At 38.7% G+C, this 13,038-nt stretch overlaps 1 protein-coding gene across 1 annotated transcript in view; it reads left to right on the plus strand.

The window, feature by feature from the left end:
• LOC140679741 (large ribosomal subunit protein mL37-like) overlaps positions 1–13,038 on the plus strand; it is a 42,419-nt gene that overhangs the window by 10,843 nt on the left and 18,538 nt on the right. Inside the window, exons 2-3 of the mRNA XM_072915773.1 lie at positions 5,957–6,227; positions 6,284–6,418. Coding sequence (XP_072771874.1) covers positions 5,957–6,227; positions 6,284–6,418 — 406 coding nt within the window. The remainder of the gene's footprint in view (positions 1–5,956; positions 6,228–6,283; positions 6,419–13,038) is intronic.

Genomic DNA, 13,038 nt, shown 5'->3' on the forward strand with positions numbered 1-13,038 from the left:
GGAATCCTTGTTTTCAGTGGCAGGATCATTGACACAGATGGTGAAGTTTCAGTGCTCAGTAGAGATGGAACACTTTTGAGGGGTTTAAGCACCTAGAGGACCTCATCTGCCACTCTCACATCATCATCAGACAGGGTGACATTTGTCTTCAGGGTGTTGTGGGTCAATGCAGAGTAGCTGCCTGCTGCTCCAACATATCATAAGTGGAGTTCCACCTCGTTGGGACATCATGTATGAGCAGGCAGCTTTAGCATTTCTTGCTTTGTCTTAAGCACATGAGCAGCTGTTGTGCTTGGGTGGAAGTAAGAAACCTTCCTGATCCTCCCAAAGAGGCGCTCCATCCTATTGACTGAGATTCCCTTCTGTGATGCCAAATTCACTACATGTGCAAAGCACTTATCTGTGGTCCCAGTCCTGCCTCATTCTCTGTAATTATTTGATTTTTGGCATTATCACGTGTGACTGCAGTCAGTCATTCCTCCAAGCAGTGGAGGAATGGAAGATAAAGATATCCCATGGGATATCTTTATCTTCCATTCCTCCACTGCTTGTGTCAGCACCTGCGCAAGGTGACTCTCGTAGAGGGGGCGTGTCTTCTCATCTCCCAGTCTGCTGTGATGAAGTGAGCGCTTATAGTTCCGCTGGACGTCCACCCGTCTGTCATGAGCGCAACAGCTGATGCTCGGGATAGTTCATCCACAACTTTTTTCTTCTCCTGCTCATAAAGATCTGGCACAATCTTATTGCTGAAGTGGGTGCGCGACGGGATGTCGTAACGTGGTTCAAGCACGTTCAGCATGTGTTTAAACCCCTCGTTTTGCACAACCGAATCTGCACTTATAAACACACCGATTCAATGGCGCGGGGCGTTCAAGCTCCTCCGTTATTGCGCTCGCCATGACCACGCTGTGTGTGGACTGAACGTGCCAACAACTTTTTTTTTTGTTTCATATATCAAACCGCGGATCAAACCTCCCCTCCCCGCCCCCCCCCGCCCCCCACACACACACATAGACCGCGCCTCTTTTCTTCTCTCCGGCTTGTGACAGAGGAAGATTCAGAAGAACGTCACCGCAGCGCTTCTGTTTCTAGCCGATTCTACATCAAAAGTAACGTAAAATAACGCAGTAACGCATCATGTAGTAACGGTAACTAAATTACTGAATAAAAAAAAAAATAACGCGTTAGATTACTAGTTACCGCCGAAACTAACGGCGTTACAGTAACGCGTTACTTTGTAACGCGTTAGTCCCAACACTGTATATAAAGAAGAAATACTTGAATTTCAATACATTCTAGCTGTAAATATACTCCTCCACCCAAGTCAAGCATTTAAAATGCATTTGTTAAATAATGTTACCTTAGTGACTTACATTTACTGCCAGCATGTTGTTGTTCTTCTTCTTCCTTCTTTCATTTCTTTTAATCTAATGGTGCCTTTCTTCTGCTTCTTCTCTCCTTTATAGTCCCAGCACATGAAGTTGCCAGATGGGAAATGACACATTATCGCAACAGACGCTTATTTTGCCATGTTTTGAGGGATATTATCGTACATACCAAATTAAACCTTGCGCCAGACCACCTGTTACAGTAAAAACTTTACCACAGAATACTTTTAATGCAGGTTTATCTCTTAATAAACCCATAATGTCGGCAAAAGAAGCTCCCCACCTTTCTGTAAAGAGTCACGTGAGTTTGTGTTTGCTAATATCATGTTTGTGTTTGCTAATATCATGTTTGTGTTTGCTAATAGCCATGTGTCGAACACTTACAATTATTGTACCTTTTTGGTTTTATTTTAACGATTGTTTCAATGAGGGTCTGAAATAGTCATAAAATTACACAGATTATCGTACGTCTGGCAACGCAGATATGGCCAATACCAGGAAGTGTCGGTATAGCTGCATGATACTTTGCTATTTCTATTCTCTATATTTATATATTTATATTCTCTATATTTATATATTTATATTCTCTATATTTATATATTTCTATTTTCTATACTTATATATTTCTACTCTCTATATTGATATATTTATATTCTCTATATTTATATTCTCTATATTTATATATTTATATTCTCTATATTTATATGTTCTATATTTATATTCTCTGTATTTATATATTTATATGTTCTATATTTCTATTCTCTATATTTATATATTTATATTCTCTATATTTATATATTTATATTCTCTATATTTATATATTTCTATTTTCTATACTTATATATTTCTATTCTCTCTATTTATATATTTCTATTTTCTATATTTATATATTCATATTCTCTCTATTTATATATTTATATTTTCTATACTTATATATTTCTACTCTCTATATTGATATATTTATATTCTCTATATTTATATTCTCTATATTTATATGTTCTATATTTATATTCTCTGTATTTATATATTTATATGTTCTATATTTCTATTCTCTATATTTATATATTGTTACATTGTTTACAGGGACGGGGGCAAACGCCAATGATGTAAATAGGAAACAATAATATTTTTTTCTTTTAGTTATTTTGCACCATTGACTATATTTTGCAAATAAAGTATAACATATTGTAAAAATGCGTTGATGACACACATTTTTTGTTTGCCTGAAATACTTGTGGTATCAGCAATACTGTCCCTGTAGCAAATTGTTATCAAATCGATATCACACACACAGGTTTTGTCCTTTTAAGTATCGGTACATTTATTTGCTTCAATCTGCTGACAAAATGTCTCCTGTATTGTGCACAAAAATACTGCTCTTATGACACGTCCATCCATCCATCCATTTGCTACCGCTTGTCCTTATGACAGGTCTTACACAGTAAAAGGTAAAGCATGGTTGTGGTTGCCAACTCCTTTTTACTGTCAGAATCACATGAACAAAAACAAAAACAAAGAAAGAGATAATTAAGGGCGTAGCTGAAGTTTTTCTTGGCAAACACTGAAGGACGATATGAAACGAAAGTCAAAGTAAAAATCTCCTCTCTTGGTTTCAGTCTTTAGAATACTAACTGCTACTAAGAAGCCTTTTCTCAACTGCCTATAAAAAGCAAGAAGAAGCGTCCGTCTACCAGGTCTGGATCAGCGTACGTTAGCATTTGCACTTTAGCTTTGGAGCTTCATGATTATGTCTACAGGTAAATGATTATATCTACAAGTAATATTGGCACTGTAGCTTCATGATTATGTCTACAAGTAACATTTGCACTGTAGCTTCATGATTATGTCTACAGGTAAATGATTATATCTACAAGTAATATTGGCACTGTAGCTTCATGATTATGTCTACAGGTAAATGATTATATCTACAAGTAATATTGGCACTGTAGCTTCATGATTATGTCTACAGTAACATTTGCACTGTAGCTTCATGATTATGTCTACAGGTAAATGATTATATCTACAAGTAATATTGGCACTGTAGCTTCATGATTATATCTGCAAGTAAATGATTATATCTACAAGTAATATTGGCACTGTAGCTTCATGATTATGTCTACAAGTAAATGATTATATCTACAAGTAATATTGGCACTGTAGCTTCATGATTATGTCTACAAGTAAATGATTATATCTACAAGTAATATTGGCACTGTAGCTTCATGATTATGTCTACAGGTAAATGATTATATCTACAAGTAATATTGGCACTGTAGCTTCATGATTATGTCTACAAGTAACATTTGCACTGTAGCTTCATGATTATGTCTACAGGTAAATGATTATATCTACAAGTAATATTGGCACTGTAGCTTCATGATTATGTCTACAAGTAACATTTGCACTGTAGCTTCATGATTATGTCTACAGGTAAATGATTATATCTACAAGTAATATTGGCACTGTAGCTTCATGATTATGTCTACAGTAACATTTGCACTGTAGCTTCATGATTATATCTGCAAGTAAATGATTATATCTACAAGTAATATTGGCACTGTAGCTTCATGATTATGTCTACAAGTAAATGATTATATCTACAAGTAATATTGGCACTGTAGCTTCATGATTATGTCTACAAGTAAATGATTATATCTACAAGTAATATTGGCACTGTAGCTTCATGATTATGTCTACAAGTAAATGATTATATCTACAAGTAATATTGGCACTGTAGCTTCATGATTATATCTGCAAGTAACATTTGCACTGTAGCTTCTAGTGATGGGTTGATGAGGCGTCATGAAGCGTTTCGACACATTGCAAAACTGTATTGATACTGTGTCGATACTGTGTCACTAAATACTGACATCTGCTGGACATTAAAAATCCCTACAGGCAACCTATGGACCGACTCAACTGACACTGATTGTATGCCCTAGTACAGTGGTTCTCAAATGGGGGTACGTGTACCCCTGGGGGTACTTGAAGGTATGCCAAGGGGTACGTGAGATTTTTTTTTAAATATTCTAAAAATAGCAACAATCCAAAACTCCTTTATAAATATATTTATTGAATAATACTTCAACAAAATATGAATGTAAGTTCATAAACTCCGTGAAGCACAAGCTCAGGTTTGTCACTAAAATGTCTGTCAAAAAGAAGTGTGAAAAGAAATGCAACAATGCAATATTCAGTGTTGACAGCTAGATTTTTTGTGGACATGTTCCATAAATATTGATGTTAAAGATTTTTTTTTTTGTGAAGAAATGTTTAGAATTAAGTTCATGAATCCAGATGGATCTCTAATACAATCCCCAAAGAGGGCACTTTAAGTTGATGCTTACTTCTATGTGTAGAAATATTTATTTATAATTGAATCACTTGTTTATTTTTCAACAAGTTTTTATCTATTTGTATATCTTTTTTTCCCAAATAGTTCAAGAAAGACCACTACAAATGAGCAATATTTTGCACTGTGATACAATATAATAAATCAGAAACTGATGACATAGTGCTGTATTTTACTTCTTTTTTTTCAACCAAAAATGCTTTGCTCTGATTAGGGGGTACTTGAATTAAAAAAAAATTCACAGGGGGTACATTGCTGAAAAAAGGTTGAGAACCACTGACCTAGTATATACAATAATATAAACCAAGTCATTGTATTTCATTTAGGATTATTTCATAACTTCATTTAAATAAAAATATATTTTTTGTCTTTTTTTTAGATACAGTCAATAAATAATGTGAACATGTATCATAACATGGAAATTTAAGAGAACGTGTTGTGAATGAGGTTGCTTGTGGACCTGGAAAATATTATTTATCTATTTTTACACATTTTTATTTTTAAAAAAAAACCGGTTTTTCCAACGTATTCAATTTTAGACGCTTTCTCTTCTTAGTTATTATTTCTCCGGCTGTAGAAAAGAGCCGCTCACAGGGCACAGAGGAGGCGACACAGTTCGCGTATCGGTCACGTGACCAAAACAGCTCATGATCGGTCACGTGACTTTCTAAAAGCGGTACGCGCACCGACACAGGGTTTCGCTCTATGAGCTCGACGCATGCGCCGATGCATCGGTGTTGCCGGACCCATCACTAGTAGCTTCATGATTATGTCTACAGGTAAAATGCATGATTATGTGAACAGGTAACATTTGCACTGTAGCTTCATGATTATATCTACAGGTAAAATGCATGATTATGTCTACAGGTAACATTTGCACTGTAGCTTCATGATTATATCTACAGGTAAAATGCATGATTATGTCTACAGGAAACATTTGCACTGTAGCTTCATGATTATATCTACAGGTAAAATGCATGATTATGTCTGCAGGTCAAATGATTTAAACAATGCCGTGCCTCCGTACAAAGTTGTCTTGAATATGTCCTTAAACAGGTCTCCAGACCTTAGTTAGTGAAAGCTAACAGCCAGGTCATCAGCCTTTCGCAGGTTGTAGGTGTTTGACATGTCAAATAGCTCGTGGAAAGGACTTAAAAGCATGACCGCGTGGACCTTTTTAAAAGTGCCCGTGTCGTTCTCTGCGTTTGTCCCGCAGGCTTCCTCCTCACAGTCCGAAATGTCTGAGCTTGTGGAAGATTTAGTGTCGCCCTCCTCTTTAAACGCCGACACCCAGGAAGACTGCAGTAACCCTCCGGGCGGCGAGGACTACCTCTTTGTGGAGGCCCGGCACCCCAACACCGTCCTGCAGGGCCTCAACACCCTGCGGCTCTTCAACTCCTTCTGTGACGTCACTCTGTGCTGTGGCGGACAGGAGTTCCCCTGTCACCGCATCGTGTTGGCTTCCTTCAGCTCTTACTTCCAGGTACGTGCCGCACTTCCTTCAACGTCCACAGTTAACAGCCGCTGACGTTGACCTTTGCAGACCATGTTCACCACCGACCTGAAGGAGTCCAAGCAGGAGCGTGTGGCCATCAATGGAGTGGAGCCACAGATGATAGGCATGCTGGTGAGGTACGCCTATACGTCAGCGGTCTACATTTCCAAAGCAAATGTCCAGGTAGGTTTCCATCTTTTCTTTCTTTTCCACATTGCTCAGTTTTGGTGCTAGGAATTTTCAGAATGGGGTACCGGGGAGCCCATCAAGTCAGAAAAATGGGGTCCCACTTTTTTGTAAGCGTTTTGAAAACAAATGATAAATGTAGGGGTGTAACGCTTCGTGTATTTGTATTGAACCGTTTGGGTACGGGGGTTCCGGTTCGGTTCGGAGGTGTACCGAACGAGTCTCCACACGGACATATTAAGTAGCGTAACGCACGTTGTGTAAACAATGCACACCTAAGCACAACACACGGCATGCTAGCAGCTAACGGGCTAGGATAGACTGACCATACGTCCTCTTTTCACTGGACATGTCCTCTTTTGCGGAGCTGTCAGGGCGGAGTTTCTTAAATGCCTCAAATGTCCGGCATTTTGAGTTAGGGTTGCGTGTATTTTCAATGTACGTTCAGGGTTAAGAAGGGGTTAAAAACAAAACAAACAGCAGCATTGGTGAGGGAGGGGCAGAGACAGAGAGAGAGAGAGAGAGTTATGATAAACGTGCATGCGTCGCCAGGCTCTGCTTTTTATCCATAGATTTATCACATTTAATGTTTTATTATCTATAGCAGGGGTGTCAAAAGTGTGCCCCGGAGGCCATTTGCAGCCCACAGCTAATGTTTTAAAGGCCCACGGCACATTCTAAAAATACTATTAAAATAAACACAAACATAACAAAAGTGAAATAAAAAAGCTTAAAGGTTAAATGTAATTTAGAAAAAGTTGCAATGTTGACTAATAAAACAAAGCTGTTTTTTTTTTTTTTTTCAAACTGTCATTGCTCAAAACATAATATTGAATCAAAATCAATGTTATTATGAATTATTGACCTATCCAAGGTTCCCATTACTTCACATCAAATATTACACTAAGAAAAATATTTTTGGTGGAAGATTTTGCACATTTGGTAAATAAATAACCCAAAAATGTATATTTTGTTGTTTTCTTACTGTACCGAAAATGAACCGAACCGTGACCTCTAAACCGAGGTACGTACCGAACCCAAATGTTTGTGTACCGTTCCACCCCTATGTTTACTGCCAAGAGTGCAAACAAGGGCGTTGTCTCCATGCAAGGGCGTGCATGACAAGTGAAAACATTAAATAAAATGTGCAAAAGACTGAACATAAATGCAGTGTGCAATCTTCTGATTGACTGTGCAAAAAAGGGTGATTGTTATCTCCCAAGTTTTTGTAAAAGTGCATACAACTTGAGTTCATGAGGAACCTTTACATTGCAATCCTCTAGTAACATACACCACCTTCTTACTTCCTTTTCTTCTTTCCTGAATTGAATAGTGTTCCTCACTAGGAGGGGTATCATTTACCGTATATTACCAAATAAACGCCCTTGTGCAAATAACCGCCCATGTCCTAATAGCCGCCCGGGGTCTGACCCCATTTTGTGAATTAACCGCCTCTTCCTAATAACCGCCCATGCCCAAATAGCCGCCCATGGGCTGTTATTTGCATAATTTAGATTAGAATCATATTGATTTCATTAAGCCCAATTTATAAGATAAAAGGAAAAGCAAAGGTGCAGTAATTCTGGTCGTTACGGTAACAGCAGACTTTACGTGGGGATTCTGGGTACCGTATTTTTCGGAGTATAAGTCGCACCGGAGTATAAGTCGCACCTGCCGAAAATGCATAATAAAGAAGGAAAAAAACACATGTAAGTCGCACTGGAGTATAAGTCGCATTTTGGGGGGAAATGTATTTGATAAAAGCCAACAGCAAGAATAGACATTTGAAAGGCAATTTAAAATAAATGAAGAATAGTGAACAACAGGCTGAATAAGTGTACGTTATATGAGGCATAAATAAGCAACTGGTATGTTAACGTAACATATTATGGTAAGAGTCATTCAAATAACTATAACATATAGAACATGCTATACGTTTACCAAACAATCTGTTTAATCGCTAAATCCCATGAAATCTTAAACGTCTAATCTCTTACGTGAATGAGATAAATAATATTATTTGATATTTTACGGTAATGTGTTCATCATTTCACACATAAGTCGCTCCTGAGTATAAGTCGCACCCCCGGCCAAACTATGAAAAAAACTGCGACTTATAGTCCGAAAAATACGGTAATCAACATATTGCAATGGGTGACCGCATATAGCGTAACACACACTCAACGACAACAACAAACCCACGAGGAAAAGTTTCAGCATGGCAAGCAACAGTAGCAGTGAGTTGAATGAACAGGATACCGGTGCACCACAACTGATGGACGGGAATACTTTAAGGGGGAAGAAGAACAGTAAGTCAGTCTACCCCAGGGCAGCTGTGGCTATGAAAGTAGCTTACCACCACCAGGTGTGAATGATTGATGGGTTCTACATGTAAAGCGACTTTGGGTACTTAGAAAAGCGCTATATAAATCCCAGTTATTATTATTATTATTATTAAGTTTGACTTAAAGTTCAAGCTAGCGGTTGTGAAGTATGCGGAGCAGAATTCTGGTTTGGCAGCGGCCAGGCAGTTTAACATTGACCCGAAACGTGTACGAGAATGGAAACAAAAAAAGGGAGAACTACTATCTCATTCGGCAATCGATGGAAAACGGGCTCGCTTATCTGGTGAAGGTAGGAAGAAAGTGAGTGACGAGCTTGATGCTAATTTGTGTCAGTGGATACATCACGTATGCTGCTTTATTTAAAACTTGGAGTAGTGTAGCCTTTATTTTATTTAAGTGACAGTATTATTGTTCTGTTTTGATGGTGGGTTTTATACTTGGGTACTTGGTACCATCATTTTATTTTTCCCGGTAGGCTGCTTTATTTAAAAAGTGTATTTATTTTTAGTATTTGTATTCTATTTGACAATTGTTGCACTACTGCCATGTTGAGGCCTTGTTGATCTCTTGTCTTTTGATAGCCTACCTCATGTTGATCTTTTGTTTTTTTGTTTATATGTTTACAATAGCTTTTACATTTAAAGTTTTTTGTCCGAAAAAAAAATACTGGACAGTAACCATTGTAACCAAATAATGGCCTGGTGCAGGCTGGTGCAAAAATAAATAAAAGCCTTGTGCAAATAGCTGCCTGGGGTCTGACCCCATTTTGTGAAATAAACGCCCGGGCTACTATTTGGTAATATACGGTACATTATAACTTATCATTGTATCAAATCAGTACTTGAATTTTTTTATTTTATTTTTTATAGAATTTTGTGACATTCATTTCATTCATTTACCGTATTTTCCGCACTATAAGGCGCACCGGATTATTAGCCGCACCTTCAATGAATGGCATATTTCATAACTTTGTCCACCAATAAGCCGCCCCGGACTATAAGCCGCGCCTACGCTGCGCTAAAGGGAATGTCAAAAAAACAGTCAGATAGGTCAGTCAAACTTTAATAATATATTAAAAACCAGCGTTCTAACAACTCTGTTCACTCCCAAAATGTACGCAAATGTGCAATCACAAACATAGTAAAATTCAAAATAGTGCAGAGCAATAGCAACATAATGTTGCTCGAACGTTAATGTCACAACACACAAAATAAACATAGCGCTCACTTTCTGAAGTTATTCTTCATTCGTAAATCCTTCGTCTTCGGTGTCCGAAGTGAAAAGTTGGGCAAATGTGAGATCCAAAATGGACGGTTCCGTCTCGTCGAAGTCATCGGAGTCAGTGTCACTGTTGTCCAGCAGTTCTGTGAATCCTGCCTTCCGGAAAGCTCGGACCACAGTTGTGACCGAAATATCTGCCCAGGCATTTACGATCCACTGGCAGATGTTGGCGTCGTCTGGCGCTGCCTCCCTGTCTTAGTGAATGTGTGTTCGCCTTCTGTCATCCATTGTTCCCACGCAGTTAGCAGTCTAGCTTCGAATGCCCTGTTGACACCAATATCTAGCGGCTGGAGGTCTTTTGTCAATCCACCCGGAATGACGGCGAGTATTGAATTAAGCGCGTAAGCGTGTCTCTTAATGTGATGTTATGAGCTAGCAAATATAACAACTACACTACCCAGCATGCAACGATAGTGACGAGCATGCGCGGTAGCCCTGAGAAGCGTTGTTGTATGCTGGGAGTTAGAATGTGGTTATGAGCACGCTGTGAGTAAACGTTGAGAACTCAGTTAACACGCCTCGTCTGCATTATTTATAATTAGACAGACAACACACTTAATAGGAGCCATTTTGGGGTCTTTACATAAACACACAAATGGAAATGAAACGTCACATATCCCAGCATGCACCGCGCGCTTCTTCTTCTTCCGGGGGCGGGTGGTTGCTTACAGTACAAGAAGAAGCGCTTCCTGTTCTATGGGGGCGGGTGCTTACCTTGGCGGTTGCTTGCGTAGAAGAAGAAGCGCTTCCTGCTCTACCGGGAAAAAAGATGGCGGCTGTTTACCGAAGTTGCGAGAACGAAACTTTATGAAAATGAATCTTAATATTTATCCATATATAAAGCGCACCGGGTTAAAAGCCGCACTGTCAGCTTTTGAGTAAATTTGTGGTTTTTAGGTGCGGCTAATGGTGCGGAAAATACGGTATGTATTTATTTATTTCATTCAAGTTGAGTTGAACATTCTAGTGATTACAATTATTCAATCATTCCAATTAAAATGAAAACAATTAAAGTAATACACTCAAAAATAGGGAATACAATCTACAACAAATTCTCATAATTATTTCAGAAAGACAGAACATAAGAGGAAAAAAACGACTCGCCGCCGTACTCTTAATTCCGGGGTTTTGTGAACGCAGCCTCACTCGCTGTATCCGTTATTGGTGCACATTGAGGAGGTTCTGTCACTGTGTTGTGGCTACTGGCGAATTATTAAATGTTCAGCTCAACAAAGTTTTTAAAATGCGCCTCAGCCTCTTGAAGCTACAATCGGCACGCTAAATTTCTTACATGACATTATTTGCACAATATCCTCGCCAGGCACTTGTTGCAGGTGGCTGATAATGCCCCCCCCACGATATACTCACTGCCACTCCAGACAGCAGTGAGAGAGGTGACGATTGATTGGACATAGGGCTGGGCGATATGGCCTTTTATTAATATGTGGATATGTTTAGTCCATGTGACGATACACCATATATATGTGGATATGTTTAGTCCATGTGACGATACACCATATATATGTGGATATGTTTAGTCCATGTCACCATACACCATATATATGTGGATATGTTTAGTCCATGTCACCATACACCATATATATGTGGATATGTTTAGTCCATGTCACCATACACCATATATATGTGGATATGTTTAGTCCATGTCACCATACACCATATATATGTGGATATGTTTAGTCCATGTCACCATACACCATATATATGTGGATATTTTGCCTTAGCCTTGAATGAACACTTGATGCATATAATCACAGCAGTATGATGATTCTATGTGTCTACATTAAAACATTCTTCTTCATTAATATATGCTACTTTTAAACTTTCATGCAGAGAGGGAAATCACAAGTAAAAGTGTATTTATTAAACAGTTATTAAGCAGTGGCACAAACATTCATGTCATTTCCAAACAGAAAGTGCAAGATTGTCAGAGACATTTTAAGACAAGCTATTAGTGCACTTTTGTGCATGATGTCACTAAGATGACATATCAAAACAACACTCAATTAAAGTGCACTTTTTGTACAGAACGCCACTACAATAGTTTAAAACAAATAAAGTGCACTTTTGTGCATGATGTCACACAAGATATTTCAATAAGTGTCAAATAAAAATGAGCTGCATAATAGGAAATCAAATAGTGTATGTCCTTCACTATGTGGTAGGTTCCTGCGGACGTTATCTCCTTCTGTTGTTGACTATTTGTTTCATACGGTGTTGATGTGGAAATGGTTGCTTAGGCATTCTGTGGGTGTTGCACAGAACGGAGATGTTGACATGCGGAGTTTCAAGCACTCTTCATTCTCTAGCGGGTGACTTTTCAAATGATCCTACAAATTAGCAGTGGTGCTAAGTTGCTAACGCTTATGCCGCATACTTGTTCCACATCTTCGCGCTTGAAGCCAAACCACCGCCAGACGATGGACCCCCTGCTGTTTTTCTTGGGAATTAATTATTCCTTCATTTGTTACCAGATTGGCACCTTCTTTCTCTCGTATTACCACTCGCACCTCTTCGCTAGCATCACAGCTAACGTTACCCATGTCGCACCTCTCTGCTCGGCGAGGGTGTATGACGTTGCACGCGCGACTTTATGGGACGTATGTAAGAAGGTGCGCTTGTTTTATGTCTCTGTGAGAAGGAGAGACATAAAGCAACTGCGTGAGAACGTATACTCCAATATCACCATATAGTCATTTTCTATATCGCACAGAGACAAACCCGCGATATATCCAGTATATTCCATATATCGCCCAGCTCTAATTGGACCAGTCAGTGGCTTGTCTAGCAAAGCTCCTCGGCCCTGTGGACCGTTGAGAGTTCAAACAGGTCCACAAGTTGTAGCCCCCCACACCTAATCATTTTTAATGAAGATGACCAGTTGATGTCGCGAGAGCGAGGCAGAGACACAGGGATAGAAAACAATGGAGACTCAGCAAAAAAAAATGAAGAGTTAAAAAAGAAAGGTTTGGT

The sequence above is a fragment of the Nerophis lumbriciformis genome, linkage group LG22 (genome assembly GCF_033978685.3).
Source record: "Nerophis lumbriciformis linkage group LG22, RoL_Nlum_v2.1, whole genome shotgun sequence".
Taxonomy (NCBI): domain Eukaryota; kingdom Metazoa; phylum Chordata; class Actinopteri; order Syngnathiformes; family Syngnathidae; genus Nerophis; species Nerophis lumbriciformis.